The sequence below is a fragment of the Rhinatrema bivittatum genome, chromosome 1 (assembly GCF_901001135.1).
Source record: "Rhinatrema bivittatum chromosome 1, aRhiBiv1.1, whole genome shotgun sequence".
Taxonomy (NCBI): Eukaryota; Metazoa; Chordata; class Amphibia; order Gymnophiona; family Rhinatrematidae; genus Rhinatrema; species Rhinatrema bivittatum.
Window position 1 is genome coordinate 387,965,120 of NC_042615.1, and position 18,507 is coordinate 387,983,626.

Sequence of the window (18,507 nt, forward strand, 5' to 3'; positions counted from 1 at the left end):
ACTTAAAGAGGCAAAGAAATTCTTCACCAGTTCCAACAGCTGGGATCCCACAGGCTGAGGGACCCTTTGTGCTAGACTTGGAGGAGAGATCCTCTTCTGAAACCCAGATTGGCTCATCCTCACTAAGGGATGCTGATGCTGGTGGCACCAAGCGGGAATGAGGCTGCAATTCTGACAACAGAAGCAGCCAGCTCAGCGTTGCTCTGCTCCAGCTGTTCAACACCAGATCTGTTCACAGGCACCAGTAAAAACTTTTTCTACATTATAGCAGGACTCTTGTGCTTATGTGACGGGGTGCTCTGCTCCTCCAACAAAGAAGTCTTAGGAGGCTGGACCAAAAGAGGCACACTGAGCTGATGAAACAGACAGCAATCTGGACTGCATCAGATATAGACAGAACAGACATCTCAGTACCATGGACATCCAAGTCATAAATGACAGCACCTGCGATAAGGAGACAACCTCCTGTCCTGGGGCTGAGGATGGTTCTTCTCCGACAGAGCCCCACACTGATAATGCTGGCTTCTTCGGTACTGAGGAAGGCAGCCCCAAGAGGATCCTTTGCATCTGCCTCTTCTGCACCTTTACTATTTGACTTAATATACTGCATTTCTGAAATAATCAATGTGGTTAACAAAAAATTAACAAAAATCAATAAACAATTCAATGTAAAATAAAAACAGTAATATTAAAAAATAATACAAAAGACACACTAACACCATATAAACAAGTTGTACATAAAACAAAGCAGATAATCCACTGAATAATCACAGCCCAGCCAAACTCAATCGCCTGACCTGTGACAGATCTAGGAACCAGCAACAGAGGAAGTCTGGGAGCCTTCCCAGACTTGTGGGAAAGGAGAAGAAAACAATCACACCTTGACTTTCTGTGCTGAGATTTCATTGACACCTATCAGAGAAAAAAGGACCATCAGTAGCTGCACAAGCATAGATTCTTTAATGCAGGAAACCAAAGCAAAAAACAATCAGATATTCTCCTGACTTATAACTGCAGAAGGAAACAACCAAAATAGGCAAGATACAAGTTCTCTTACCCAGAGGCAGAGACCCAAAACAGCTAGCAGTTCTTCTGGTGCTTCATTAACTCAAAGTATACTGCAAATCCTCAGGAGATGTTATGCCAGCAATGGCACTTCCTTGCAGGCTACAATTTAAGTACAACTGGTGTAACAGGGGAGGTTTTATTCACAGCCAAATGAGATTCTGGCTGGGTCTAGCCCTGCCCATAGCAGCTGGGAAGCTATTAAACCTTTGCGTTCCCAATTCCTCATGAGCCAGTATAGCTCCTCCAGCAGGGTTTCAGACACTCATCACCCAAGGCCAGGGGTTCAAAACCTCACACTACCTTATACACCACATTCAGCGATTCTGCTGCTATACCTTGTACTGTAGGTTTGGGTTATTTGATCGTGCCTTCCACGGGTTCTCCATTTTCCAGAGGCAGTACTGTTACACCCCTGAGGACATCCTACCAAGATTATCCATTATATACTAACAAGGGCCCTTCTGATTGTCTTAGTTGGACCTTCTTGTGATTCCAAGTGTTTCAGAGACTACATTAGAGAAGCAATGAGCTACAGCTTTTTGAGTGGTAGCATCCAAAATATAGAACTCTAACCAGCTAGAGAGGAAAGTCATGGAAAATTTAATTTTTTTTAGAAAACAAGTGAAGGCTTGGCTGTTCCAGTATGTTTTCAGGTAAAAAGGTTTTATCTATCTAATTACTTTATTTTAACATGAAGTAATTTTTCATGAGGATGTTTTTATATTTTGATCGTAACCTTTTCTTATTAACTACTCTTAGGATTTATTATTGTCATTTTAATTTCATTCTTAATCCTGCTGTAAACAGCATTGGAGATTTTATCAAATGCAATCAATGCATGTAATAATGTGTATCTATGATAGTACATCCGGTGTCCACAAATACAGGCCTTAAAGCCACTGACTGTATGCAGTCTTCTTAGCCTTGGGCTTTTCCATACTACTATTTTTTTGTGTAGAACTCAAGAATTCTGTTAAGGAGCTACAAAGGCAGCAGCAAAAAACAAAAAAGATGTAACAAGGCAAACTGAGGCCAAGAATCAGCCCAAACTAATCTTAAAAAAAGAGACCGTGGGAACATGTTGAAGCAGTCAGTAGCTTGTTTGAAGTAAGACTAGGGGGCTCATGAATCAACAATCTGCACACACGTGCTCAGTAAAACTTTTACTGAGAGCTGGGTCTATGTCAGCGCAGCCAGATGGCATTACCCACACATTATGCTGATTCATGCCTGCTTGTTGACAGAAAATGCACACATGGTAATACCATAGAGAGCAAAGGGGTATGATCATGTAACAAAAAATAATATTTATTTTTTATATATTATACATATTGTCAAAGTCTGAACTCTTCTCAATAATTAAACATTTTTGTAGCATAAATCCAACACATTACAGAAGCTGAAAACGCGGTTTCCATACAACCAATTAGATCCTGGTAGAAGCATGGAGCTGAATCTTAAAAAAAAACAAACTGTAGGGATTTTATGTTATTTTCTATCTTAATGCAGCCAGCTCTTTCCTCATAGCTCTGTTCCTGAAGCCAATTTGGAGGGTGTTCCATAGCCTTAGATCAGTGGTTCCCAAATTTCTTATATGGGGATCCTTATTTTAAGGGTCCAGCTTTAGCCACTTCCCACTGAGAAACAGTTGTGCCTACCCATCAAAGCATGAACAGTTGGCTAGTAAAGGCTACCTACCATAAGAACCACACACACTCACACATCAGACACAGTGGGCGTGGATGGGAAAAGAAAGAACAGGATTGTGAAGGGGGAAGAGGTGATGAAGGAAAGTGGCAAGGAGAAAAGAGAAATACAATGAAAGTGGAAAAAGGATGGAGAGTAAAAATTCAAGAACGTGAGGAAGAAAAGAGGACCTTCAATATTTTCTGTTACATGTGAGCATAGTAGAAGTCATTGCGCAGAGTCTGGTGCTTCTTGCTATACATAGATGCCATCAGCAAGGGATCCTTTGTGAAAAACAGTGTGAGAACCACTGTTTTAGATCACCTGATAGGACAAAAGCCAGGCGGCACCATTTTGAAAAATGGCCACTGCTCGAGCCTAAGGGGGGGCTCTGGGCCCTCACTGCCCCACCAATGAAGATTTGAAAAGTAAAGAGTAAGGTCCACTAGGGAGCATTTTTTCTGTAAGAAGGGTGTCCGGGGTGGTCCACTCGATCACCAGGGCATTATTTTTAACAGATGGAGGGACCTAGTTTTCATGTGACGAGCTGGGGGTAAGGGGCAGGGTGTTGCCGCAGGTAGAATAAAAGTTTATTTTCTTTTTTAAACAACGTACTGCCTCCAATAGTGGCTGATGGGATAGTTCTAAGCAAGACCCCTGGCGGCTTTTACTTGACCCGGGGGAGTCTCAGGCCCGAATGGCCGCTTTAAGGTTAGGTCATGGGTACCTCAGGATGTACATTTATTTCCTGCAGGTGCTTCAGGACATTAACAACTCCTCTGTTAATTTCGAGTCAAATAACAAGGCTTGTGAAATTTTCGTCAAGCCACGTTATTTGATTTATATATTTTAGGGTAGCAAGGAGTGGTGCGGGGTATACAATAACACGAGGGATTTGAAATACCTTACGTTATATCTACCTCTATATCTCTCTTTCTCTATATATATATATATATATATAGAGAGAGAGAGAGAGAGAGAGAGACCAATATTCAGTTGCCCATTTAGTGGACAAGTTATCTGCCTAAAGTTAGTTATTTAATTTATATTACATTTTTCTGGTACTTTTATTCAGATGTTGGTGGTATTTCCTTATCTCTAGAGGGCTTAATAATCTAACAGCCTCATTCAATATGCTGCATTAGGCCATTTAACGCACTGTAAGTGGCCTAAGGTAGATATAACGTAAGGTATTTCAAATATATATTACTAACCAATATTCAGATGGCCATTTAGTGGACAAGTTAGCCTGAAAACTTGTCCTAGATATTCACTGAGATAAACTTTCCACTGAATATCCCCGATTACAGTTACCAGGCTAATCTTAGCTGGATAACTTTAAACATAACCGGATATATTCAAAAGAATATAACCGGTTAAATAGCGATGCTGGTTTAAAAAAAAAACAACATCGTGGGCATACAAGCCCAAACCTCTCTCCTGCCTCCCTCCCACCCGAACTCCAAAGAATCTCCGGGTCTGAACCTGACAACCCCTGCCCCATCTCTGTTTAATAAAAAAATAATAGTGGAGTTTTTGTTTTGTTTTTTTTTTTTTTTTTATTTCTTAGCTGCACACTCCACAGCCAGTTAATCCCCACTTTCCCGCCTGCTGTTCCCAGTTCACTTTTTTTTTTTTTTTCCTTCAAAATCTTCATGCTCTCCAGTTGCCTCCCCCAATGCCCATCCCTTTCCCTTCCACCCCCTGTACCTTAATGTGTAGCATTTCTTCCACAGGGATCATGGTAGGACCAGGCCCAGTGCCTCTGCCGTTGCTAGGTTACATGGAGTAGCCTAGCAACAGCAAAAGCACTGGGTCTGGATCCCGGTAGGACACTACCGCGAACCGGGCTGAAGAAATGCAACACATTAAGGTACAAGGGGTGGAAGGGAAAGGGCTGGGGTAGGTGTTGAGGGAGAGGAGACATCTGGAGAGCATGATAATTTGGGGGGGAAACGGCAGCAGTGGGTGGGGAAGGAGAAATTAACTGGCTATAAGACTAGCAGCACTAATATATATATATATGCATATAATTTTTATTAAACATAGAGATGGGGCTGAGCCCAGCAGGTTCAGAGGTCCTTTGGTTCTCAGGTGGGAGGTAGACAAGGGGACAAGTCTGGGCCTATAGGCTCGCAATGTTTATTTTTTAACCAGGAATGCTACTTAACTAGCGATATTCTTTTGAATATAGCCAGTTAAGTGTAAAATTATCCAGCCACACAAGGTTGGATAACTTCAGACCTGCCCTGAAGCAGGTCTGAAGTTATCCAACTAACTTAGCCAGTTACAGTTGAAAATCAGCCGAGTTAGCCAAATAACTGCCACGCCCCGGAACACTCCCAGAATTCCCCTTATTTATCCGGCTACATTTCAACCGAATAATGACTTAACCAGCTATATCTTAGCTGGATAACTGCCTGAATATCCCACAACTTGCCATTTAGCAGGATAACTGTTATCCATCTAAATGGCTTTTGAATATCTACCCCATTTATTTTAGTGCATGTACAATATTCTTTATGTTTGAACACATCCTATTAGAATGGACATCACTACCGCTACTAAGAACTGCAAACCATGTCCTGCTCTGGGAACCCTGGAATATAAAAATCTTATTCCCTTACTGCAGGGATCCCCAAACTCAGCCCTTTGGGTTTTCAGGAATTCCACAATGAATATGCAGGAGACCTATTTGAATACAAGGGAAGCAGTGCATACATATTTATTATGGAAATCCTGAAAACCTAACTTGGTTGCTGTCCTCAAGTTTGGAAAGTCCTGCCTTACTGTCTAAGAAGCATCCACATATGAATAAAATGAGGAAGTGATCCAATACCTGCTTCTAGCGCTCCACAGATTTTAAAATATCAGGAAAGTAATTATTTAAAATGAAAACTAAGTAGTTTGAGCTCAATTTAATTATTTATATAACCATAATTGATTTATTTTGCATATAATTTTGTTTTTTTCGGATGTGTAATCCCCAGGGCATAGTCAATTTTCCTCATCTGCACTACAGGAGTGTGGAAATGCTCAACCATAGTTTCTTTCCTTCTCTACATAAAGAACAGTTGGGGCTGGCGTAACCATCAGGCAGCACTAGGCGGTCGCTTAGGGCAGCATCAGTTGGCGGGGCACTATCGGGGTACATGACGGTGCCTTTTTCAAAATGTGAAAGAAGGAGAAAGGGGCAAAAGCAATCACTAGGTTTGTGCGACAAGAAAGAAAGAGAGGGTGACCATAACTCTAAATATCTAGCACTGTCAGAGTGCACATTCAACTCAGAGGGGTTTGGGGGTGGCGGTGTTACATTGGTCTGCCTGGGGAGCTACAAACCCTTACACCGGCCCTGAGCACAGTTAGGATTAATTGCCCAAAGCACTTGCCACCTACTTACAGCAGCTTTAACATGTTCTTGAACTCAAACCTCCCGCTTAGTATTTTGGAAAAAAACACTGACCTCTCATTCTAACTGTCCCTATTTAAGTGTCAACAAGATCCTTTGATGAGTAGGCTACTCTACCACTGTCACAGGTATTGCTTTTCTGGCTGTGTACCTCAGTCCTGTTTTTTTCTTACCCCTTTTTCCTGCAGCTACTCTAAAGAGTGCACATCTGTGCTGGCATGGCCTCCCTAGGTTTCTGGAACAATGAGACGATGGGCCTGTATCAACACCTGAACTTCCAGGCACAAAAGATATATCCCTTCCATGATGGCTGGAACACAGCCTGCTTCATCATCCTGCTTCTTTTCATCATGGCTGTGGTGTCGCTTGTACTGCTGGCCTTCCTCTATGAGCTGCTCAACTGCTGCTGCTGCATCAAGGACATGTCTGTCAAAGACATGGAGAGCCAACCTAACCCTGTCAGGTCCCTGCTCTCCACCCTGAAGCCAAAGAGACAGACCGAGGTGGTGTAACAAACCTCTACCTTACTGGCTGGAAATACATACTGAGAAGACTGTCCAGGAGGGTCCCAACGTCAAAAGGCAGATGACGTGTGCTTTTTTATATGGCCCTAAGCATTTTAAGTTATTTATTTATTCATTTGCTTGTGATGGATTTGACTAAATGGCAAAGAAAGAATTTTATAGCCTGGTTCTGAAATTTTCACTGATATCTAGATCAGTGGTGACTCTCCACCACAATCCTATCAGATTTTGTTTGATTTACTTTATATTTGTCTGTTCTTCTCTGCACCAAAACAAAAAATAGAGCATCTGTTTCCTCAACTAAAGCAGCTTCAGCCTTGCATATAAGAGGACTGTATTGCACTAGCTTGGTTAAAACTTGCTTCAGCCTTTCACTGAACAGGAGACTTAAAATAGTCAACAAAAGCAAAAAATATGTTTAAAAAGCCCCCAGACTCAAAATGTTCAAAGCCTCTTTACTCTAGTCCCTATTCCCTCAAATAGAAAGCATAAGGAGTCACAGAAAACTAGAATGTGACAATTTATTGTGTGTTTTTAAAGCAAGCCAATTTTAAAATGTTTTACTCCTTTGTGCTTCCTGTTCGCTATTGCATTTATATTCTACCAGCAGGAACAATCTGCAGAAAGAGGGAACTCTTCCACATGTTTCAAGTGTCACAGTTACTCTATGACTTTTGATTTGTTAGTGCAGCATTTCCCAGCCACAGAAAAGTCACACTGTCTGAAGCTCAGATTCAGACCAGCACTTGGGGGCTCTGCTCTCGGTACCAAGAGTCACCAGCAGTGGCTCAAACATATAGGCAATCCTTTTGAGCACATGTGCACTCATGCATGTCTCCACTTCCTATAATATAAGCCCCAGTGTTGTGGTAGTTAATGGGTAGAATGCAGGGCACATATAGCTGGGCCCTGCTTTGTGCAATACACACATTGCACACAGCACCATCTCTTCCCCTTCCTGAACCTCCTCCTTTGAGTCATTCCAGCCTCAGCCTTATCCCCAGGCTGAGTAACACAAGGAGTGTGTGTGCACTGAGAGCTGGATGTGACTTAATGAGTATTGGTAGCAGCAATAATGAAGGAGCTCTGGCAGCTGCCTGCGTCACATCAACTTCTCTCTTCTCCTGCATTTATATAGAGAGGGGACGCACTCATTGCAATGAGTTCATGCGTGTCTACCCTCTCTCCCTTTGTTTTAAGTTTTGGGAGAAAAACTGGTTGGACTTTCAGCGCGTCCCTAGTTCTTCTTTTGACTGTGCGAGTCCTCTCCATGTCCATATTGCCTGCCCAGTGGAAGCTGGTGGGTCACGCAACATTTTTGTTAATATGCCTTGGGCTTGTAAAGGTTGGGTAAACACTGTGTTTGTGCATTTTATGCTAACAAACATATTTATGTATTTTGTTACTCTACGACAGTGATGTCACAGGCAGAGACTAGAAAGCAGGCAAACAAACAAAATAAGTGCAGGGGGCAGAGTCCTCCTCTGCCACAGTGGGAAACCCTTCAGCCCCAGATCCTCCCTCCATCTTGGCTGGAAAGAGAAGTGTCCTGGAGACTCTGCTGTCACTTATCGCAGCACAATGCCACTTCACCTTGGCACAGCCACAGCAGGCCTGAGCATCCAGAGCCAGCCACGCTGGTGCAGATACAGGCTGGAGGGAAGGAAAAAGACTGAAGGGGATGGAGCATCTGGAGGAAGGGAAAAAAAGACTCAAAGGGGAGACTCAAAGGAGAGAGGAGAACAGCTGGGAGGAGGGTGAAAGCATAAAAATGTGCTTTACGTTCCCATGACGTAGACTTGTTTTTATTTGGTTTCTTTTTTGAATCCCCATTTACTGGCAATTCCCAGGCCTTCCCTGGTCTTTAAATATAAGTAGGGCTGCTAAAATTAAAGAGAGACCCACCAAATTTCAGATAGAGATTGGATATTGAAGACATAGAACAATCAGTGAGGCAGTGGAAATGGAAAACCAGAAGCAATAAAAAGAGAAAATTGCAAAGCTGTTTTAGTTCCTATTCACCCCTTACCCCCTATTCCTTAAAAACAGTAGATCTCATAATTTATGGGACATAACTCTGGTAATTACTTTTAATCTGCTCCTAAGTAGTGGTGAGCAGGACTGATGAAAGTTGCATCAAATGTTAGCCTCTCAAGAAAAAAAACAGTACCCCTCTATTTTGCAGGACCTGAATTATTCCACCTTCCAGGATATAAGATATGCAAAAAAAAAAAAGCAGAGGAAAATAGAATCTGCTAAAAACAGCTTTGGGGAAATTATAACATTGCTACTCCACGAGACATATTTTATATCTTGAAAGGATGGGCTTTTACAAAAGCCCGGAAATGACAGATATAATCTGAATGGGTATTCAACATCCTGTGATCTGGAGTGCACGGATACCAGAGACCATGTATGCTGTCATTACCCACACAGAGCCTTTTATAGCACCATCTTACAATGATATACTTCACACTTAGAATAAAAATGGCAACATGAGACAAGAGTCATTCAGATACACATGATCGTATACTAGGGATTCTACGCTTAATAAAAGAAAGAAAACGTAACATGGTAAGCTCTGAATATGCTGTGCTGGGATGATGTTTGTCTGCTAAGGTGTTCTTTAATGCACACATGACCATACACATGAGGAAGCAGTGACCAATGACACGGCAGCAATACACAAAGACATCATTGTGCTTATACCTGGGAACTCTCTGGATTTAACCCAGAAACTCCAGATTTGGAGACCGGACAGCCCTCAGGATCTCCGGGTCCTTCATCGCTGACTTTTCTCAGCTGCTCTTTCCTCTCTCTGTGCTGAGAAGATGGTGGGCCCTAGGACAGAATATGTGGCAAGAGGAAGTCTGATGATTGGTTCTAGCTCTCACAATGAACCAATCAGAAGGGCCAAAAAGCGGAATATAAATCAAATAAATAAAATAAAAATAAAGCAGCAAAAGGCAGGGAAGCACTTTCTTGTCACCAGTCCTGCATGGATCAAGGTAAACGAGATGGAGAGGAGACAGCAAGAGAAAGTATTGAGTGAGTGAGAGATTCATGGTTGGGGAGGGGTAGAGGGAGAAATACTGAGTGTGTATTGGAGGCCAGAGAGGATAGAATGAGAAAATATATATGGGGGGGAAGGGAACAGTGAGAGGAGAGAACAAGAGAGTGTTTGAGGGTGCAAGTGAGAGTGAGAGAGGAGAGTAGCGGGGCGTAAGGATGGGAAGAGCGTGGTGCAAGCAAGGGGAGAGCAAGTGCATGTATGGAGGGAGGGAGAAGAAGAGAAGTGAAAGAGCATGTGTGGGGTGCAGGAGACATAGAGAAGGACAAGAGTGTGAGAGGATGTGAAAGAGCAAGAATTGGGGTGGAAGAGCAAGAGGAGGAGGGAGAAGGCAATAATAGGAGAGAGGGTTGGAAAATGACAGCAAGGGGAGGGAGCGAAAAGGGGAATGGGGAGGATGAAGAGAAAGGAGTGAGGACCAGGGGCAGCATAAGATGGGGGCAAGTATCCAGGGTGATAAATCAGAAGGAAGGGCAGGAGGAATGGAGGAGAAAGGCAGGAGAAAGAACGGCGAAAGCAGAGCAGATAAGATAAACTGGAAGAGGAAAATGAAGGAAAAAAGCAGAAGAAAGAAGAGAAACTATTTCAGAATCCACTGCTAACAAAGAAACAAAGAAGGAAAGAACTGAAACAGAAAAGAAAAAGGAAGAAGGACAACAGAGAGAGACAGAAAACAAAAAGGAATAGCAACAAAGACAAAGAATGAGAAAATAAAGAACTGGATCAGAAAAATTAAGCCAGAGACACCAAAGATTGAAAACAATTTTATTATCTGATAGAGAATATAAATTAAGAATAAAGTCCACCCAGGGGGAAGAGGGGTGGATAAAGAGAGAGTCTGCACAGCCTGTCCCGTCCCCCCCCCCCCCCCCCCATCTGCTAATTTCAGGGTGAGCAGAACTCAAAAGGTTCCCAGGTATGAAGTGCTCTATTCTCCCTTAAAATTTCTCCCAGCTGAACTGTTAGAAAAAAAAATAAAAATAAACAAACAGATTAATACTTTTTGGGCTGGCCAGATGGCTCAGTGCAGTGCATGTGGAAGGTCCCTGGTTTAATCCACAAGTTTGGCCCTCCTCAGCACAGGCAGCCTTCACAGCCCCTAGTGGGAGAGGGCGTCAGGGTTCCCAGAAGCAGCATGGCTCCAGGCCTGCGCACAACTGCTGCAATTACTAGACCAGAAGATTGGCAGGGAGTCCTAAAATAAGGAGGTAAAATCCCTGGGTACTGGAGAATGAAGGCTCAAGGTGCCAAAATCCCAGCCCCAGTTCCAATTAAGCTGTAAGAAACAGAAGAAAAGAGGAACTACCAAGCTCAAAATAAATAAATATAAAAGCACTGGGGTTTGTTTGTTTTTTATTTTGAAAGCAAGATCTGGAGTTTTGGGATCCTAAAATATTATATAATGATATAACAGTTCAGAGTGAGTAGCAGAGGATTCCCAAGCACCCTCCTTGAGTAGAAGGCATGTGTACCTTATAATATATCAAGCTCCGTTATAAAAGGACTGTCAAATCAGACGTCAGCATGTAACCATGCAGAGAACTGCTTTAATTCAATCAGCACCTCAAGATACATCAACCAACGCCTACCAGGACACAACCTGTCCCAACCAAACTTCAACTGAGACAAGTTAATCTACAGCAAACACCAACTTAAAAATGTTGGGGGAAATAAAACTATTTTACGTGGGTAAGCATACATTTGCCTTCACAAAAACGTGGCCTGAATATTACACCCCTCCCCTCAGTGTGAGAAAAAGTAAGTGCAGCACTGCTCACCGGGCATATAATTTTACCCACGTGAACCAAGGAGGTGGGGACAAGTTAGGGGAGTGAAGGTATGTGTGGAGATTTCATTTTGAAATCTCCATGAGACTGTTTCCAGCACATACTTTGCATCTCATTTCATGCAGGTGCACAACAGCCCGATCTTCAAAGGGTAACACTAGGAGAATTCCTTTGAAAATGAGTTTGCAAGGAAGAAGTCTGCAAGCTCATTTGCCCTTCTCAAGTCTTATTTTTTTCTCCTCTAGGAGATTTGATAAATTACAAGCATATATACAGATCAGGTTAGCTGATGTTTATTTTGTGTTCAGTTTAACAGGAGGAGCTCTACTGCACAGGCGCTACTTGTTGAACACTGGTCCACCAGGCATATAAGAAAGTAACTGTGATATATAGCAGATTATATAACGTGAGAGAAAACTGTTTAAAGAGGGTAGGGGTGGCATAAAGGAAATGAGGAGACTGGTGAGAGGGAAGGGAGGTCAGGATATGTGAATTTTATCACTTGTAATATATGTCTGAAAATAATTTATTTATTTTATTTATTTATTAACTTTTATTTACTGACATTCGTGAAGCACATCATGCCGGTTTACACAGAACTCAGGTGGGAGATACAGTAAAACAATATAACAATATAACATTATAACAATGTAATATAATATTACTAATTAAACTAAAAACAAGAACAAAAACAACAAGACAAAAACAAAGTGAACAAAATAAACAGTACAGAAATGAGCCAAGGGAGCAGAGGTTTAAAGGGGAAAAAGGGGGAGGGAGAGGGGGGGAGGGTAGGTTAGGGGTAGGGTAGGCTAGGGGAGGGTGAGGGGAGGGAGGATGGGTAAAGGGTTGGGGGGGTGTGGGAAAGGGGGTTGAGGAGGGGAAAGGGAGAAAAGCATAGTTAAAAGGAAGTAAAAAGGGAGAAAAATACAGTAGGATAGAGGGAGACTATGTACAGCTGACTTATGTATAGGTATCATTTAACTGACTAGAATTATGGAAGAGTCGAAAGGTCGACAAAGGCGGTCGAAACACTGGGAAATAGTTTCTTCAAAGGGTATAAAGGGGAGGTGGTGGGGGAGGGGGAATACTAAGGGATAGGGTGGTGGCCGGGTGACGAGGAATCGAAAGGGGTGGCTGGGGGAAGGAGGAGAGAGGGATAAGGCAGGCGAAAAGGAGGGTGAGAGGGGATGGTCGAGCCGGGAGGAACTGAGAGGGGGGGGGAGATATTACGTTTGGTTTGTGTCGGGGTAATAAGTAGACATTTGATGATCAAGCATGTTCAAGCTTTCCTTACCCATCCACTACACTCTGATGTAGCTTATAAAATAATGACACCCAACAACTCTCCTCCTAGTCATGCTGGAAACTTTGCTCCAGGTAGTAAAAGCCCTGGGTCCTGAGCCTAGTTTCTTCCCTCTCTCATCTCTGGTTGGACTCTATGGATCTCCTTTCAACCCAACCATTATGCAGTGACCAGCAATTTAAGAAAACCTCCCCACAGCTAATTTCCACCATACCAAAAGGAGTGGGGATACGTGTAATAACTCTGATCACTTGCCTAGAATAAGAACATGGGATTTCTCACACAGACACATGTTTATTGCAAAGGTTTCTGTTACAATTTCAAGACACATGTTTATTGCAAAGGTTTCTGTTACAATTTCAAGACAGCAATGGGTGCCACTGTGCAAGTCTCACTACTTTAATGCTGCTGGTGCACAAGCGAGGATGGGAAAGCCAAGGCCGAATCATCACTGATAATCAGGCCAATGCATCTGCATTGCATCGGCCTGAATGTGCTTAAAAAGGTGAGCCAGCTACTGAAATAAAAAAAATTGAAAATCTCACCCCTGCTTACTCACGCTCAGGCTAGCGCACAGGTTAACCCGCGGCTGGACATTCATCCAGAACCCCTTATGCAATAAGGGGATTAGCGTGTCCCAAAACACACATCCAAACCAACATGTAGCTAATAGCGCTTATGACATGTAAATGCCATGTTGATGAGGCTATTAACAACCTTTACGCACATTTTTACCCTCAAAAATTAACATCAGCCCAGGAGCTGGCGTCAAGTCTTGAGGAGCCCCAAAATGCTCCTCCAACTTAATATTGTGGCGATATTAAAAGAAGAGAAAGTTAATACCATACTACCTTAGTGCAGACAAAATAAAATATTGCCCTAACATTTGTCGTGGCAACATTAAGTCAGAGGAACCTCAGAAAGCAGCAACGTGAAAAAAACATTTTTCTTTTTAATGTCTGGACGGCGGTCAGGTCAGGAAAACGGTTACTCAATTTATGAGTGTCCATTTTCCTAAACCGTGGCTGCGCACGGGTTAGGAAAATGGTTGCTCGTAAAATGAAGCGTCCGTTTTCCTAACCCGTGCACAGCCACTTCTCCTAGGCGCCTGATGCCATGGACACGCTAGGGATGCACAATTTATCCCTAGCTCGTCCGTTTTAGCGTGACAGCTCATTTGCCTATTGTATCAAGCGCCCAAGAAAGGTAAATGTGCTTGTATTAAAAAAAAAAAAGTGTCCAAATGTGACATTTTTAGCGCATCGGTATTGCATTGTTCTGTCAGTGCACTGAATTGACTGGAGCTAAGTTCCACCAACTCAAAAGATGGTGTCGGGACTGAAAGACTATGCAGAAGAAACATGAACGTGATCCACTGTGTGAAAGTCCGATGCACATACAATGAGCTCCAAGAAGCTTTCTAGCATCTGTACTCAGGACATTGCTGACTCATACTGCCAAGTCTTTAGAAAGCAGCATAGCATGGGTATAAAAAATTCAACCAGTAAGGAACATTCAGATCCATTATCAAATCCAAGCAACTCAAAAAAACCCTGCATGAGACCTGTAAGCTCCTGAGCCACTAACTGGCTAACCATGAGTTAACAAATCTAAGACACTAATTCTAACACCAACATGAGGCTCATTTAAGTTTTATTGCAATAACCTACTGACACCAAAATATAGGGATCAAATGTGTATTCATTTATTTAAAAATGTATATACTGCAAATCATAATTTCTAAGAGGTGAACAGTAATGTGTGTGTGTGTACATATCAGGGGGAGAAGGAGTAGGGAAGGAAAATCCAGTTACAAAACATAGAAAAGAAGTTAATGCCATATTACCACACTACAGACAAAATAAAATATTGCCCTAACATTTGTCTTCTCTCTTCAGTATCCAGTTTCTCACCGACTCCGTGCCTTTCACTCATCTCTTACATTTCTCATTTCTTTACCAGTCTGTCTCTCTTTTCTTCCTTCTGCTTTTACTTGCCACAGTTCCGTGTCCCCCTTTCCCTTGCTAATGCTGTCACTTATGATATTGGTTTGCTATTGCTAGAGCAGCAAACACGAGACTGGAAACATCCAAACCAACGTGGGAGTTAGCACGTCACCGAGAACAACCAAACCAGAGGAATCCCAGCATCCTGCTGCTTGAAATAAAGGCTGCCAACATCTCAAAATACTTCCCTTGTGCTTCAGACATCATAATGGTTGAAACAAGGAACATTTGAGAAACACAGATCAGATTTTAATGCACAGAAAGAATCTCATCAGCCATGCTGTGGGTGCAGAGATGGCAGACATCTGATGTGCCATTTTCCATTAACAATAGCAAAAAATGGAGAAATTACTTACCTGATAATTTCGTTTTCCTTAGTGTAGACATATGGACTCAGGACCAATGGGTATAGTGTACTCCTGATAGCAGATGGGAGACGGAGTCAGATTTCAAGCTGACGTCAGCCCTACATACACCCATGCAGGAAGCTTAGCTCTTCAGTATTCTCCTCAAAAAGCAATTGTGGATATATGTGTGTTTTAATAACTTGATTAACTAGGACTGGTTAAACTGATTTCCAAATTGGAGACCGCCAGTGTACTTAACCGAAAAACGCTGACACCCGGCAACAATGGGTGTCTTGAACTAGGGGTAATACCTGGCTTACCCGTGTTTGTCTTGTTCTCGGGGATTGTCACCCGAGGTTTCCGGATTTCGGGGCAGCCGTGGGCGGGATGCTGAGTCCATCTGTCTACAGTAAGGAAAACGAAATTATCAGGTAAGTAATTTCTCCATTTCCTAGCATGTAGCAGATGGACTCAGGACCAATGGGATGTACAAAAGCTACTCCCGACAGGGTGGGAGGCTGCCCGTGGCCCACTTAGTACTGCCCTTGCAAAGGTTGTGTCCTCCTGGGCCTGGACATCCAGGCCGTAGAACCTGGAGAAGGTATGTATGGAGGATCATGTCGCCGCCCGACAGATCTCGGCAGGCGACAGCATCTTGGTTTCCGCCCAGGACACTGCCTGGGCCCTTGTAGAATGGGCCTTGAATTGTAGAGGTGGAGGCTTCCCTGCCTCTACGTAGGCCGCTTGGTTACTTCTTTGATCCAGCGGGCTATGGTTGCCCGCGAGGCCGCTTCCCCTTGTTTCTTCCCGCTGTGAAGGACGAATAGGTGGTCCATCTTTCGTACGATTCCGATTTTTCCAGGTATCGGACTAGGAGTCTACTGACGTTTAGATGGCAAAGACGGCATGAGTCTTCCAAGTCCTTATGTTTGTCTGGAGATGGTAGCGATATGGTTTGGTTTAGATGAAACTGAGAAACCACCTTCGGAAGAAAAGAGGGGACCGTTCGTAGTTGTATGGATCCGGGTTTGAACCTGAGGAACGGTTCTCGACAGGATAGGGCTTGAAGCTCGGAATTGCGACAGGCTGAACATATTGCCACTAGGAATGCCGTCTTCAAGGTCAGGAGTCGTAGTGACAGACCACGAGTAGGTCTGAAGGAAGCTCCCGCTAGGAAGTCTAGTACTAGATTGAGATTCCATAGGGGCACCGACCACTTTAATGGTGGTTGGATTTGTTTGACCCTCTCAGGAAGCGGGAAACATCTGGATGGGTTGATAGACTGATGCTGACCACTTTGGCTCTGAAGCAGGCCAGCGCGGCCCACCTGAACCTTGAGGGAGTTGAGAGACCACTCCTTCTTCAAGCCGTTCTGCAGAAATTCCAGGATCATGGGGATTTTGACTGTCCGCGGAAGGATCTTGCGGTCCTCACACCAGGCTTCAAATATTCTCTATATTCGTATGTAAGCTAGAGACGTGGAAAACTTGCGTGCTCAGAGCAAGGTGTCAATCACTGCCTTAGAATATCCGCTCTTCTTCAGGCGAGTCCTCTCAATGGCCAGACCGTAAGAGAGAATGGAGTTGGGTCTTTGTGGAGGATCGGTCCTTGCCGGAGAAGGTCCCTGTGTGGAGATAGGCTCAGAGGGTTCCCCGCAAGAAGTCTTTGCATGTCTGCGTACCATGGCCTTCTTAGCCAGTCCTGGGCCACTAGAAGTACTAGCCCCCTGTGGTGTTCTATCTCACGGATGATCCCGCCCAGTAGTGGCCATGGGGGGAAAGCGTACAGCAGGTCTTCCTGTGGCCAGGTCTGGACAAGGGCGTCGATTCCCCAGGATTGCGGTTCTCGTCTGTGGCTGAAGAACTTGGGAACTTGTGCGTTGAACCGGGTTGCCAGGAGATCCATGGATGGGGTTCCCCAGCGGTTTACTATGAACTGGAAGGCTGTGGTCGACAGCGTCCATTCCCCTGGGTCTAGACTCTCTCTGCTGAGGTACTCCAAAGTGATGTCTTTTCCCGCGATGTGGGTGGCTGAGATCCCTTGCAGGTTTCCTTCCGCCCACGCCATTAAGGGGTCTATTTCCAGGGACACCTGTTGGCTTCTGGTCCCTCCCTGGCGGTTGCTGTAGGCAACTCTTGTGGCGTTATCCGACATGACTATAACAGATTCGCCCCGGAGTCTGTGACTAAATCGTAGGCAGGCTAATCTGACTGCTCGGGCTTCCAGTCGGTTTATGTTCCATCCCGACTCTTCCTTGTCCCATTGCCCCTGGGCCGTCAGTTCCTGGCAGTGGGCTCACCACCCTCGAAGGCTCGCATCCGTGGTGAGCAAGATCCAGATCGGTGGGGATAGTCTTATTCCCTTGCTCAGATGGTCTTCCTGTAGCCACCATTGGAGCTGGGTCCGAACCTCTGCCGGTAGCTGGAGGCGAAAGGAGTAGTTCTGGGACCTCGGGTTCCATCGTGACAGTAAGGAACTTTGTAGTGGGTGCATGTGGATCCTTGCCCATGGGACGACTTCTAGGGTTGATGTCATGAGACCGAGGACTTGGAGGTAGTCCCTTACCTTGGGGCGAGCATAGTTCAACAGTTTTCGCAACTGGTCCATCAGTTTCCTTCTCCTTGTAGGGGGAACAACAATCTTGTCTTGTTTGGTGTTGAACCGGACTCCCAGGTACTCAAGCAATTGGGAGGGCTGCAGGCAGCTCTTGGCTGTGTTGGCGACCCACCCGAGATTCTGCAGCAGATTCTTGACTCTGGTGATCACCTGGTAACTTTCCTCTGGAGATTTTGCCCTAATCAGCCAATCGTCCAGATACGGATGTACGAGGATTCCTTCTTTCCTCAGGGTCGCCGCCACTACCACCATGATTTTGGTGAATGTCTGAGGAGCAGTAGCTAGTCTGAAGGGTAGTGCCCGGAACTGGTAATGATGGTCCAGTATCGCAAAGCGTAGGAAGCACTGATGGTCGTGATGGACCGGGATGTGGAGATAGGCTTCGGACAGACCTAGAGAAGTCAGGAATTCTCCCGGTTGTACTGCCCTTATGACTGAACGTAGGGTTTCCATGCGTAAGTGTGGTACCCTCAGGAAGCGATTGACAGTCTTTAGGTCCAGGATGGGCCTGAACGTCCCCTCCTTCTTGGGGATGATAAAATAGATGGAATAGTGACCAGTATTTTGTTGGTGCTTGGGCACTGTGGTTATCGCCTTTAGGCTGAGTAGTTTTGTCAGTGTGGTTTCTACTGCCGTCCTCTTGGAGAGGGAGTGGCATGGTGATCTCACAAATTTGTCTGGAGGGATG

General features: G+C 44.2%; 2 protein-coding genes across 4 annotated transcripts in view; one reads left to right on the forward strand and one right to left on the reverse strand.

The window, feature by feature from the left end:
- GTF2E2 (general transcription factor IIE subunit 2) overlaps positions 1-18,507 on the reverse strand; it is a 276,015-nt gene that overhangs the window by 230,585 nt on the left and 26,923 nt on the right. The window lies entirely within an intron of this gene.
- On the forward strand, positions 4,551-7,250 carry SMIM18 (small integral membrane protein 18). The gene is made up of 2 exons (XM_029601585.1): positions 4,551-4,627; positions 6,352-7,250. Exon 2 carries the CDS (start codon positions 6,382-6,384, stop codon positions 6,673-6,675), a length of 294 nt encoding a protein of 97 aa, XP_029457445.1. The 5' UTR covers positions 4,551-4,627; positions 6,352-6,381; the 3' UTR covers positions 6,676-7,250.

Excerpts from the sequence above, each read along its gene's own strand:
- SMIM18 (XM_029601585.1), top strand. The coding sequence starts at position 6,382 with ATGGCCTCCCTAGGTTTCTGGAACAATGAGACGATGGGCCTGTATCAA.